Genomic DNA, 13,633 nt, shown 5'->3' on the forward strand with positions numbered 1-13,633 from the left:
TCTTTAAAAAAATTCCAGCTTCCTTACAAATATCCGGTTGTTTTTCATTATTTCTGTGTGCTATCCAAAGTATTTCAGGCAACTACCATAATTTTCATGTATGAAGAAGGCATAAATTCATTTACTACATATTTGTCCTGTAGTGTTTAACTGTGTAGCCCTATGTTGCGCAATAATCTTCAGGTTTTGCTTTTATCACTGCAATCTGAAAGTCTTCGTATTTATCGTATGAACAATTCTTGGACTTCCACAGGAATTTCTGCTAACATGGTGGCAACCATGATATGTCCTTGATCTTGCCTCTGCAAAACTTTCTATTGAACATGTTACTTGCTTGATTTACACTTTTCTCCTTAACTCCAAGCAGCAGTGAGACATACTCTTGTTCTTCAGACAACTTTTGTGACAGAACATCTAAAACTCTGAAGTTGCTGAAAGTTTCAACAAACTCAGTTTATGATTACAGAAGCTACGTTTTCCTTTACGAAAGAAAGCCGGCGTGTAATTGTATGTAATATCGATGTCTCGAGAAAAAGAACGGATTATTGCTATATGCCTTGGTTGTTATTCGTTAAAGCTTTGCATACAGGAAGACTTTCGTGTCGGCTTCTTCTTGGTGGTTCTACGCCAGATTGTAGAACCCCAGGTTGCTGACTGCCAGATTTCGAGTTCTCTTTGCCAAAACACAGTTTGCCGAATGCCAGTTTGCTGAATCAAAAACTACAAATACCAGTTTGTTGAAACCCAGTTTGCACTGAAACCCACTTTGTGGAAAATAAAATAAAAGCCTTAAAACATTAACCACAGCATAACATTCATGTTGGAACACTTTCTTACTATGTATTATATAAGAAATAGCGGCTTATTAGTTAAATGATTCTTTTTGTTTTAATCTGTAAATCAATTAGCTATCAGCAAATAAAATTCAATTTAATAGGCCTCGCAGTTAAAACGTTTTATTAGCATACCTATGATAAATACATAAATTTATTTTTTTTTAAATATGAATAAAGGAAATAAACTAATAATGATCTACAATATACACACATGTCAATTGTGGCTCCAGAAATTTGTCCACAGGGGGTCTGACTCAAAGGGGCTGACTAGAGCCTCGGTGGTCAGGGACCTCGCACAACCATCTTGACAAGGTTTGCAGGGAGTATTTTAGAAGGATACGATGCTTATCCTTAATTTAATTTCATTTTATTTCTAATTTTAACTGATAGCCATGCTTTCAAGTGTGTTTTTCTACAGCTTTGTTGTCTTCGAATATTTTTCTTTTTAATTTGTACACAAATGAAGCTCCTTCCTTTCAAATGCACAGTATGCTGTACTTTGTAACACAAAACACAGAGATTTGGACTGGGTTTCGGAAAACAGATTTTTGGGAAAATAGGATTTCATGATTTCAGTGAACTGGGTTTGGCATTCTGGGTTTCGGCAAACTGAGTTTCTGCAAACTGGGATTTCGACAAACTGGTTGGATGCCTTCTTCAATATTGCTATCGGCAAGAATGCATCCTTGTCACTGAAAGAGATTTTGTATTAGTTCCAGATCTTCGTAGCAGCCAAGAAAAGCAGACCCGAAAGTCGTCCTGCATGCAATGCATGCTTTAAGGAATTACAACCAATACATAAATATCAACCGTTCCATTCTGGAGACATCAATATTGCAGTCGTTGCTACTGTATATCTTATTTTATGACCGCAGAGAGAAAGAGAGAGAGAGAGAGTCATTCTAGACACAAACACTGGCAAATACCAAAAGTTGTTCAAATTAAGTTACATTAACTTTCACCAGCGAAGAAATCATCCCTTATTGGATCTCATGATTCTGTAGTCAAAGGCAAAGTTTTGTTGACACTTTCTGCAACTTTAAAGTTTTAGATGTTCTGTCACAAAAGATGTGGAACTTGAAGACTGTGGTATGGAGTTAAGGGGAAAAGTTTAAATCAAGCAAAGATGTGAAATCTTCAATAGAGGTAACAAGATCACAGACATATCATTGCTAGCACCATGTTTGCAAGCAGACCATTGAGCACTTGAGCAAATTTAATCGCTAAAATGGAAATTAAGCAGACGTAAATGATTTGGTCAATAAAAATAGTATTCACAACAGATGGAATGATCAAATGAAGCAAAAAAGGATTGAGACAGTGATGCCCAAGGACGTCCAAGAACTGTTTATAGTAAAGACGAAGACTTTCAGATTGCAGTGTGATTAGCAATACATGAAGATTATTGCTCAACATAGGGTTACACAGTAAACTTTAAGGACAATTATGTAATAAATGAATTAATGCCTTTATACATGAAATTTATGGTAGTTATTTGTGTGGTCCTCTGGAATACCTTGTGTAGTACACAAAAATAATGAAAAACAACCGGATATTTGTAAGAAAGCTGGATTTTTTTTAGGATTCTGGTGATATTTTCCATTCTTGTAAACAGTTAAGGACTAATATAAGGGGGCATTTTTACTTACATTTCTAAAAGTGAGTTAGCTTACCACCCTAAAATATGTTATTTTGGGTTTAAAAAGTCAACAGCAGTTATTACATTCAGGTTTTGTAAATTAACCAAATTTTTTTAGGGTATTGAAGCTGCTGTTAAGCTGTTCTTTAATTTTGGCCTACATTTTAAAAAGCGCCCTCAATTGCCTCTCGAAATCTTCACATTAATAACTTTAACTAATTATACTTTACTCCTATCATCACATGTTCAAAAGTTGGTCAAACCTACCTCTTTTGTGCTTATTTTACCTATATATATATATGTATGTAGTTTATTTGATTTTAGCGGCCATTTTGAAAAAAGCGCCCTCACGCGAAAGTTCTCAGGTTACGCCCCTTTTACCTCACATATTCTGATTCCCCATAAAAAACTGGTCTAGAAAAACTATATGAGAATTTCTACCTCTCCAAGTGGCACCTATCTCAATTATAGCCTGGTCTACTGTACACTAAACTGTAACTAATTATTTTCATAAATTGAATCTTACAGTACCTTAAGATATAAGTCATCTTCAATTTTTCCTTTGGCTGCTTTCAAGAGGACAACTTTCTTCTTCATTTCATCTATATACGGTAATTGCAGGCCTACAGTATGGGCATAAAAACTAGACATTAATTTAATGTAATCAGATATAAAAATAGCACTTTACACCCAGGGGTGGTGCCAGCGGGGAGGCCGGAGGGAGAAAAAGGACAATTCATCGGGGAGAAAAAAAAATTATATGTATTTTCTACATATCAGTAGACTCTAAAATCGATTATAAGCGTTTGAAACCCCTAAATTTGTCAAAATTTTAGGGGGCTTCGCCCCCCGGGACCACTCTTGAAACCTTTTAACCGAAGCTCGACCACACCCACTTTTGCTTTCGTCAGGGAAATCTGATCCCTCGTCGGGGACCTCGGGGCCCCATCCCCGTCGGGCAAATGCTGGTGCTCCCCTCTGAAAAAATGTTGATTTTGCAAAATCATTCTCCATTTTTTTGTGAAGTCAATTAAAGCAATGTACTTGGTTGCTTAAAAATGAATATATCCATGGTTACATTCTAATTTTACCATTAGTTTACATACTGCATTCTATTTCGAATAAATATTTTCATGCATTATGTAAAAGTGTACAAGTTTGTCTACCCCTTCCCCCCTTGCATACTGTATGTACACTTGAAAATATTGATAATGCTGAACGACCCCTATTCAGGCAAGCCATCACACTGTGATTGGTTGTAGCAATTGCAACACTCAATTGTACCCAATCGCAATTTACAATCTTGTGGGAAAGCTCCCCAGTAGCAGTCAACAAGTAATCAATATCGCAAATCTGTCGCAATTGCGTGCTACAATCTTTATTACTCCCATTTACCACGGAATCAGATTGCAACAGACTTTACGAACACAAACTGTTCAGTCAAGTCTGAGTCCCATCAGATTATCTGTCTCGTCTTTCTTCTATCTGCTTTAGTAAATGCCATGGGGTGGGAGGATTAATGAGCACACATGCCTCGTTTCTATTTTATTTTCTAGGTGTAGCACAGCTACTGTACGTCCCACACAGGGCTTTTGTCAAGAAATTGATAAAAATTGCACAGAAAGTCTGCACAAAATGGATGTACAATGTAGGACACTCTATACGGTTGGATCAACCTTTGACCTCACATTTCAATGTAAAATTGTTTGTGTCGTTGGTGACGATCAGTTTTGGATGATTACTGCTGTTTACATTGCAAATGATCTCAAATGGCTAGTCTGAATAGGGTATAAAATATTGCTGTGTGTTGATCTCAGCATCACACATGTACCGTACTCGCGCGAATAAGTGCCCAGGCCCTAAAATTTTTTTTTTTAACTTTTTGAGGGGCGCTTATTTGAACGGGGCGCTTATGAAAACAGAGTGGAAATTGAGGGGCGCTTATGGAAATACGGTAGATGAAAATCGAGGGGAACTAATTAAATTCAAGAGGCACACTTTGAATGAAAAACGATAATACATAAGGACGCAAATTACGAATGGTGGTTCGGCGGAAAAGATAATTGTCCAGAGAGCATCTCAAACTTTTTCTTGCCATATGTTTCGTCTAATAAGCATATTATGTAACATTCTATTGTAATACGAATTCTGTGCTGCATTGGCGAGGTTCGTTTTTATTGTCTGCTTCCCACTCGGCATACGACAGGCAAGTTGTATCTTGCTAGATTTTATGTACCTGTATTTATTAAGCTACTTATACCAATCCAGCAATTGTGGATTTTGTGAATGGAAAGAAATATATATTCCTTTAAATTGATTGCATTGGTCACAGCAATCGTGGGAGTGGAAAACAGTCAAGAAATTGAAATCCGTCACCTTTGGATAAAGAAAAAAGGGGGTAAGTGAACTGTGAATCGTATCTTATTCTTTGCACGTATTCCCTAACAATATCCAGCCGACATCTTTCACTATAAAACTACCCTAGCTAGGCCTAGGCCTATGTTCGATAGCTTGGATAAAACCTTCTCTCTGGCTCTAGTTAGATAAGTAAAATAAAATACAGAACGCTAGATAGGAGACAGGAGGATTACTCGACCAGCTAGACCGACAAGGCCAAGGTACTGGGTGAGTATGATTTGGTACCACAGGCCGGCCAGGCCTAGACCTTCCTTAGTTAGTAGACCTATACAAATACCAGGTAATGACGCTAGAAATTATTAGTAAGTACAGTACTACAGCAGAGGTTAAACATGAATATTCACATATTCTTTCAGAACAAATATGTATGAAACCCCATTATCAAACGGCAAGCTTACATGAATTCTACTAAGTTATTGAAGGAGTCCCGAGTTCCGTGTTTTGATTTATCCAGCATATCGTCTGCTCCGGCAACGAAGTCGAAATAAATATATTTCTGAATGTGTCATAATATTAAACAAAAAACATTTAATTATAACATTTATTTTTAAAAATAAAATTTAACTAGCAGAAGATGTTGAATGATTTAGTTCGAATGACAGAAAATAATTAAAAGATGAAATATTGCTCATGAATAAGAATTTCTGAATGCTTACTATAAGCAAACTTGTTTTTTATAGCGCCAAATACGACAGGAAATACTGCTTTATATACCAGGGCTAACGATAGAGGGCATTTGAAAAAGTCGTTGAACAGTATCAAAACATGTCGTCCTACGGTAAAAAACGGCGTGTGAATGAAGATACAGAAAACCAGATTAATGAGCCAGAAGATGATAGCTCATGTGACGAAATAGAAAATGGTGATACATCTGATTCAGATTCAGAAATTAACGAGGTAACATTTGGATTTAGGTTATGTTTCTAGCTAATAGGCCTACTCTAATGGGTAGGAGGCCTAGGCCTGTAGGCCAGGTAGGATCAGCCTCTGTTTCGCCCCGACAGAACAGAGAGAGAGCATCCTCATCCGACCTAGACCTAGAGCCTAAGGGAGTAGGCTAGATCATAATCACCTTACTGGCCTTACTGTAATATAAGTAAGCAGACTAGGTCCATGGGACAAATTTGCAATCTGTACTGTAATTAGAGTTCAGATTTTTAAAGTGCCATATCATTTCAAATATTTTTTGTTCAACTTCAGCACTTATTATAAACTTATTTACTGATTCAAGATGGGAAGAAAGTTAACGCATTCCACCCTGTGTAACTTTTATGTGTAGCAACAAACTCTTAGTAATTATTTATAAATATAATGCTTACAGTATACCAGACTCTAATGAATTTTATGATACCTCAAAAACTAGCTCAAATGGCAAGGAAAATAGGTGCGCAGAAAGTAACTAACTGCAGAATGCATTGCCATTGGCATCGGTTAGGTCTATATATTAAGATTAGGTAAAAAAAGCCTCATTTTCGGCAAAATCTGCACGGAAATCGGCCCTTCTTTTTTCCGAAATGTGTGGACGAATTTCTAGGCCTAATTTTTGTGTGGAGGATATGTTCCCACACAGGCCTTAGTTTTTAGTCTGGCTATTACTCTATATACTGTAAGTAAATACTGTAAAATGTGTATATAACTAGTCCATGCATTCCCTGTTTTCTCTTTATTTTTAGTATATTTTAAATAATTTATAAAAAAAATTATTTTGAATCTTAAAACCATTACCTCTATTAATATATTTTTTCTTAAAAGGAAGTGCAAATCGAGTTTGAAGCCTTGCCACCCCAGCCAACTGATGCAGATGGCATCAAGAGGTTACTACAACAGGTTTGTCCATATTGCATCGGTGTGACAAAACATTAATGTTTTAAAATGTGTTTTCTTACAATATGGTGGTGATTAGTCATGTTTACAGTGCACTCTCAAATTAATGACTACTGAAAAGTAAAGATAGTTGCCGATAGAATTATTTTGTATATTATTAACATTGCCTCACCCTCCATTATGGGACTGCCTCTATTTAAGGACCTTTAGATTTCGATACCAATGTTGTCTATTAGTATATTAGAGAGTGAACTGTATTTAATAATACCCATATAATTACTCTAATATGCAGTACACTATGCATCACCATTACATCTTGTTTGCATGCTTATCATTTATTTGAACTACAAGTATTCATCCATTAAGTTAGATTTTTTCACCCTGCTAAAGCTAATTTCATTACCCTCCACCCACCTTTATTAACTCCCTTGTCCATCCTTAAAATCCACTCTTATCATTTAGAGTTTACTAATAATAATAATGTTATCACCCACCCATCCTTAAAACATCTACCACCAACCCTAAGTTTTCTACAGCTACAACCCTGATAAAGCCCTAAGGTATTTTCCTTTTTATTCCATAGGATGGGTTACTGCTAGCAATGATGTTCATGTTCTATTATTATATTACAGTATATATATTATATATTTTTTCCCTTACTACAGTTATTTGCAAAAGCTCACATAGATTTATCGGATTTAACCAATATTATTCTGTCACAAAATCATGTTGGAAGTGTTGTAAAGGTATTTATGAAATTATTTATGGATAATTTCCACATTCATTCACTCAAGCAATGAAATTTAGCATTTTTTTTTTATCCCAAATAATGAATCATTGATTTAATTTATTTATTTTATTTCATTCAAATTGAGCTCACGATATAGAATAAATAATAGTAAGGGAGGTGAGGAAATCAGGTGAAAGTACCTATACTAGTTCATCCACCTGAACATAAAAAAACAAGACATATAATATAATAAACATTACAATAAAAGTAAATAATAAATATATAAATTATACACATTAATTATTATTACTGTATAAAACAATTTACAGAAACACTTCAAACATAAAACAAGAAACAGTACACTGGGGAAACAGGAGTGGCGGGGGATATTAGAAATACATTAACATGTTCATTCAAATTACTTTAACACATTTGCGAGAAGTTTTTTTCATGCCATATGCTATGCAAACTGGGCATTTCGGTTCACTGTGCAGAAAAACAATGGTCAATTGTGCTGCAAAATCAAGATTTTTAAACATGTTGATAATTGTATGACCAATATCAGTAAAAAAAAACTTTCTGATGAGTAATCTTATATCAAATCAACTAATTTTTTTATAAAAAATTCGGAAAAGAATCTTTAGCATATTGAATGCTTAACATACAGGAATCTCATTAGTTGAATCAGCAGCAGTATAAATTACATGTGTATGTATGTAGATATACAGTATCCATGTTTTCTTCAGTACGTGTCCAGTTGTTAGTTGGTATAGTTGATGTACATTTTTCTTAACACCATCTATATATATTCCTTCCGACATGCCGTCATGCATTAAGATAGCAAGACTGAAGTTAAGGGCTGGGGTCAAGGCAGCAATTAACTCCTCAAATTTACATTAAACCATCAGAACAATATCCACAGCTTCATCTTAATTGTATTAACATTTTTTTACTCTGTATTATAGCAAAGTGCAGACCAGTTAGCTGAGGACAGTGATCCGGATGAAGAAGATGACGACGACGATGTTTTTGGATTTATATCAGTAATCAACATAACAAAAAAAGTGAGATTGTTATTAATTATTATTTTACTTCAGCTACTCAGGGGGTTATTTAAGAGCCGGCAGCCGGCGCATTCGATAGGCTACTACGATGTTTTCGCCGGCTACTTCAATCAATGCTGTACAAAAATTAATACAAAAACCACCAATATAAATAGCGCAACAGGCCTGTAAAGAACCATTTTTACCTACGCGAAGGTAATTTGCAATAGTATGCACTCATTTCGACGTTCCTTTCTGTTGAAAGTTCGTTAAAATGTTTACCATTTTTCAGACTCTGTGTTTGACTTTCATGAACTCGCGGCGTAAACAAAGTTAAAGTTCAAAGTTCAGCAGTCGTGCCTGGGTGAGTCCTTCAAAGAAGCCACGCCTCCAAATCACATGTTAGCCAATAACATAATAGAAATTTCTCCTCCACCACTTGCTCAGGTGATGACGATATACATCGCCCAAACTCTTTTTCCGTACATTGGGCTTCCGGGTTTTCTTACCGCGGAGAAGAAAAAAACAGATTGTCATTTTAAAAATGAATTTGTGTATGACTATGAACCTTTTATTTTCATTTCATTTATATTTTACTAGCACTCTTTGTGATGACATAAATATTTCGGAAATGATAAATAATCTATAAAAAAAAACCAACACTGGCTCAAATTCGTTTACACTCACTGGCGGAGGTAGCAAGCCAAACAATCAACTATATTGAATGCTGTTTACACTCACAATTTCAGAGTCATAGTACAATGATTAAAATGGCAGAGCATGCCAAAATCGTCTCAAATCACATCACATGAGACATTTGTTTTTCCAATGTGTTATCCATTCCTTTTCGATATCTGCGTAAATTTTATAACTATTTTTTGCTCTCCTGATAGATGTTTCCTTCAACGCAGATCTAGGGCATAGGCCTAAATGGTGAATCCCACAAATTTCAACATGTTTGTGAAAAGTAAACAACTTCATCATTATAAAAATTGTATTTTCAATTTATTTTGGTGGATTTTATTAAATGTGTATAAACTTTAAAAAGAATGTATTTCAATTATTGAATCAATATTCTGACCTTAAATTCCGATGTTGAGCTCGAAAAATTCGTAAATTCTAGGCCTATTCTAACCTACTCAGTATAGTATACTAATCAAGGAGGTTCTGATCATCATTCACTGCATGTGATTGCACATGTGCAACCACTGTGCAGTGTATACTAAGAAGTTCAAATGGGAAACTAATTTTCCGTCCCATATGACATACCACGATGTTCAATCATCATCAATCAATGTGTTTGAATCGATATTAGGCCTACAGGAAAATAATTTGTTAATAAAACATTGATAAACATTGTTCATTTTGTAAGATGCTTGAATACCATACAAAATTGTAGAATATCATATGAGTGTGTACTGTATGTGTGTAAACTTGTCTCTTTCTTATCTGTGCCAGCTAAGTCCTGGTCCTCAACTGAGGTAGGCTGCAGGCTTATGGCGCCTAAGCCTGCCTAGGCCTAGATACTGTAGCCTCCACAGTGGCTGTAGGCCTATCTAACCTAGGGCTAAACTCACGATACGATATTTTCAGCTATTGTATGATATTCCTCACATGCATTAAATTTAGGCTTTTTGAGATTCGCGAAAGTTTCTGGTTTACAGTATCTATTTAGGCTAGGCCTGTGTATGAAGAATATGTAAAAATATCAACTTTTTTACAGCTCAGTAGTTGAAATGAAGTAGAGAAATGCCATCAAATGGGCTTAAAAAACTCTAAAAACCTGGAGCGCAATGGCGCTTCGCCCCCTTAACCCCTAACCAGGGCTCTGCCCCTGGACCCCGATGGGGACCTAGGCGGCCCCCATACCCCCGGCCTATTTCAATTTACTCTCCTGTTACTTTCAAATTTCTCCTGCTACTCAAATTCATAAATAAACCCCTGCTACTTAATATATATATAATTAAAATATATTCCAAACCACAAAACCCTAGTCTTTAAGGACTTGTTCTTGTTAAGGGACCACTGAATAATAATCTCTTGTTAATAAAAAAACAAAAAAAAACTTATTAATTATTATTTTACTTTAGCTACTTTATATATATATATATAATTAAAATATATTCCAAACCACAAAACCCTAGTCTTTAAGGACTGAATAATAATCTCTTGTTAAAAAATAATAATCTCTTGTTAATAAAAAAACAAAAAAAAACTTATTAATTATTATTTTACTTTAGCTACTTTATATATATATATATAATTAAAATATATTCCAAACCACAAAACCCTAGTCTTTAAGGACTTGTTCAGGGGTGCCACGAACTACAGCCTTAACTTAGGCGCTGATTTGAGCCAAAACTCGCACAGGGTTCGGTTTGTAATATCTTTTCGTATAAGGACTTAAAATAGAGGTACAGTGTATACATCTGGCTGGTGTGCACTTTAAAGAACCCATTGCCTTCTTTCAGAAGAGTAGGGGGCTACCCCGATGCTATGGTTCATTTCGGCCCATTATTGTGCAATGATGTGAACACGAAACTACTTGACAACAGCAAGGTAGTCACGGACCACGCGCATAAGCAATCAATCAACTCAAGGGTGCTGCGAATTATAGGTTATTCTCCTACCGTTACCTTGTATCATGTTCCTCCATGGTTATATGTGGTAAGAATGGAATATTTAATGCGCCCCCCCCCCTTTCTAAATTTTTCAAAATTATAAAAATAATTGTGAAAAAATGGAAAATTATAATTAAATTTAGGTCTGAGAGTGTGCCATTTCCGGCAATCTGGATGTGCCAAAATCATAAATTTTCTTTCCTCAGCCCCAACCCTCCCTAGCCTCCTCTCTATTTTGAATTCCTGAATCCGCCACTGACTTGTCATCAACATTTTTTTGCCCCACAAAACAATTTGTGTTCATTATTTACAATTTTTATTTTATCTTTTTTAACCATTTGTCAGCAAAATTGGCTGTTGGCAAAATGCACTGTTAGCAAAATGTTTTGTCAGGCGGTAACACTACTCATGCCCTTGGGCAAGACACTTTATCTACATTTGTTGTTCTTTACCACCCTAGAGTGTAATAAATGGGTACCTGGATGAATGCAAGTGATTTGAAATTTATCTGGGATAAAATTACAATAAATGCACGACTAGGAATACTTCCCAGTGAGTAGAGAATGTTACCAATCAATCAATCAAATCAAATCAAATTTATTGTCCAAAAAATTGGAAATTGATGTTGGTGATGCGGCCCGTGAGTGAATTTTTTGTGGCCCGCGAAAATGAATTACAAACCCTATGTGTTGCCTGCGAACCATTTTTGACTAGAACACACCTTGTTTTTTGCGGCCCGGCACCGAACATCTGTAAAAAGTAATAGTAAAATTGAGCATAAAGTGGCCATAAAACAGTGTATGAATGTTTTAACCAATTTTAATGCCCACCCCTGGTGAAGAGCATTGTACATACACAATGAGTATGATTTTTTTTTTTTATCCAAAGGCCAGGCACTGTAACATAAACACACCTGTACAACTATAAACTATTTGCACCTGTCACATTCTGAATTTATCGAAAGTTGAATCCTCATATTAAAATTAATTTACAGTACCAAAAACTTATGATATAAATTCAACCTGTACTTCTCAACCAATCTAGTGGCAGAAAACTAAGGATTGTAACATTTTAAGAAGCATACATTTAGTGGAAAAGTGGGGTTTAAAATTAATAATGTAAAACTATAAAGAGCTGTATCCACAAGAAAGGTTCTTCAATGAAATAATAATTACTTTGAACAGCCACTTTAAGTGTTTGTGATCATATTTTTTCCTAGAATCAAAGCTTTCTCTAAGGATTTGAACCCTTAACCTTTTGTATTGTTCCTGTGATGGTGAGCCTAACCGCCCTAGTTAGTGAACCATCTCTATCTTAGTCGGTAACCACAAAGTTAATCTTTGACATTGAAGGATATTAGTAAAGGGAACACCTGTGTGATGAAGTAGGCAAATGAGAAGAAACATTGCTTCTGTGGTCAGATGAAGTATTTGACACCTAGAGGTAATACTCCTTCGAGTGTTGTTTGTTAAACGTTACCATTACAGTTTTCTCACTAGAATGAATTGATTTGTGGGAAAAACTATGGTGGTACATCTAGTGCAAGAAAAGTATTTGGAGGGTCTTGAATTCAAATCCCTAATGGGGACAACCTATTTACAGTATTGCCATAATATTATTGGATGTTTCATTTGACCAAGGATAACCTCCTTGATTTGACTCATACCATAATAGAAATCTGAATCAAAGTGTTACATTGACAGATCCAGGGGGTGGCAAAAGGAGAGCAGGTAGGTCACCCTAGCCCCCAGCAGCAGCGAGAAAAACTGATTTTCTGATGAAATTGGCCAGATCTTCAGGGCTTGGGGGGGGGGGAAGGAAGGGGTGTAAGAGATCACCCCTTAGACTATAGGTCGTCCATTGCCACTTGCACTTCCTGGCAAAAAAAAAAAAAACACCTGGGTTTGCCATGTCAACTGTGATAATAATATCACCACCATCATTAGGTATCTGTTGTTGGCATGATTTCTTTGTAATTTTTTTTGTAATATTGCTTTTTTTTGCAGGAATCTATCCTATCGTTCAGCTTCCCAGTGTCTGAAGAAGGCAACTTGGCAGTGGGGGGAAAGTGGTCTGGGGATGATGCTGAACTTAAAATCTATCGGACAGTAATGATAATACCGACAAGTGGTATAAAACCAATCATTGCAAAGATGGAAACAAACTTAGCATTATAGTTAGAAATGTGGAAAACTTTAGATACTGATTTTAAAAAAACATTATATAGTCACAATGCCAGGTGGCGCTCTTCGTTGCCAACCAGATGTTGGTTACTGTTCATTACGCCTGAATGACTTATAGGCTTTCTGGAATAGGCATTTTAAAATATAATATTTTACCATCAAAATGGTTAGTTATCAACTAAAAACACAAAAGCTCACATTATATTAGTTATCGAACACACATTTAATCATCAATTAAAATTTACAAAGAAAAACTAAGATACAACCACCTAATAATTACGTTAATTGGGATCAATGGTTTGTCAGTGGAGAAAATGGCATCCGGTTGCAATGACAGCA

General features: G+C 35.6%; 2 protein-coding genes across 2 annotated transcripts in view; one reads left to right on the forward strand and one right to left on the reverse strand.

The window, feature by feature from the left end:
• The window catches only part of LOC117108786 (uroporphyrinogen-III synthase-like), a 45,724-nt gene extending 40,361 nt beyond the window's left edge, over positions 1-5,363 (reverse strand). The window contains exons 1-2 of the mRNA XM_033250939.1: positions 5,292-5,363; positions 3,007-3,098 (exon numbers count right to left, since the gene is read on the reverse strand). Of these exons, the coding sequence (XP_033106830.1) occupies positions 3,007-3,072 (66 nt within the window). The 5' untranslated portion in view covers positions 3,073-3,098; positions 5,292-5,363. The remainder of the gene's footprint in view (positions 1-3,006; positions 3,099-5,291) is intronic.
• A 248-nt stretch (positions 5,364-5,611) lies between these two features.
• Positions 5,612-13,223, forward strand: LOC117108539 (protein BCCIP homolog). The gene is made up of 5 exons (XM_033250584.1): positions 5,612-5,790; positions 6,646-6,720; positions 7,383-7,463; positions 8,413-8,555; positions 13,118-13,223. The coding sequence occupies exons 1-5, from the start codon at positions 5,659-5,661 to the stop codon at positions 13,221-13,223; spliced, it is 537 nt and encodes a 178-aa protein (XP_033106475.1). The 5' UTR covers positions 5,612-5,658.
• Positions 13,224-13,633: the final 410 nt, after the last annotated feature.

Source organism: Anneissia japonica, unplaced genomic scaffold (assembly GCF_011630105.1).
Source record: "Anneissia japonica isolate Jap-2015-1 unplaced genomic scaffold, ASM1163010v1 scaffold26_len2425191_cov177, whole genome shotgun sequence".
Taxonomy (NCBI): domain Eukaryota; kingdom Metazoa; phylum Echinodermata; class Crinoidea; order Comatulida; family Comatulidae; genus Anneissia; species Anneissia japonica.

Bases quoted from the DNA above. Each gene is read 5' to 3' on its own strand.
- LOC117108539 (XM_033250584.1), top strand. From the start codon at position 5,659: ATGTCGTCCTACGGTAAAAAACGGCGTGTGAATGAAGATACAGAAAAC. The intron at 7,464-8,412 runs GTATTTATGAAA...TCTGTATTATAG, and splicing joins ATGTTGGAAGTGTTGTAAAG to CAAAGTGCAGACCAGTTAGC. The intron at 8,556-13,117 runs GTTATTTAAGAG...TTTTTTTTGCAG, and splicing joins TTACTTCAGCTACTCAGGGG to GAATCTATCCTATCGTTCAG.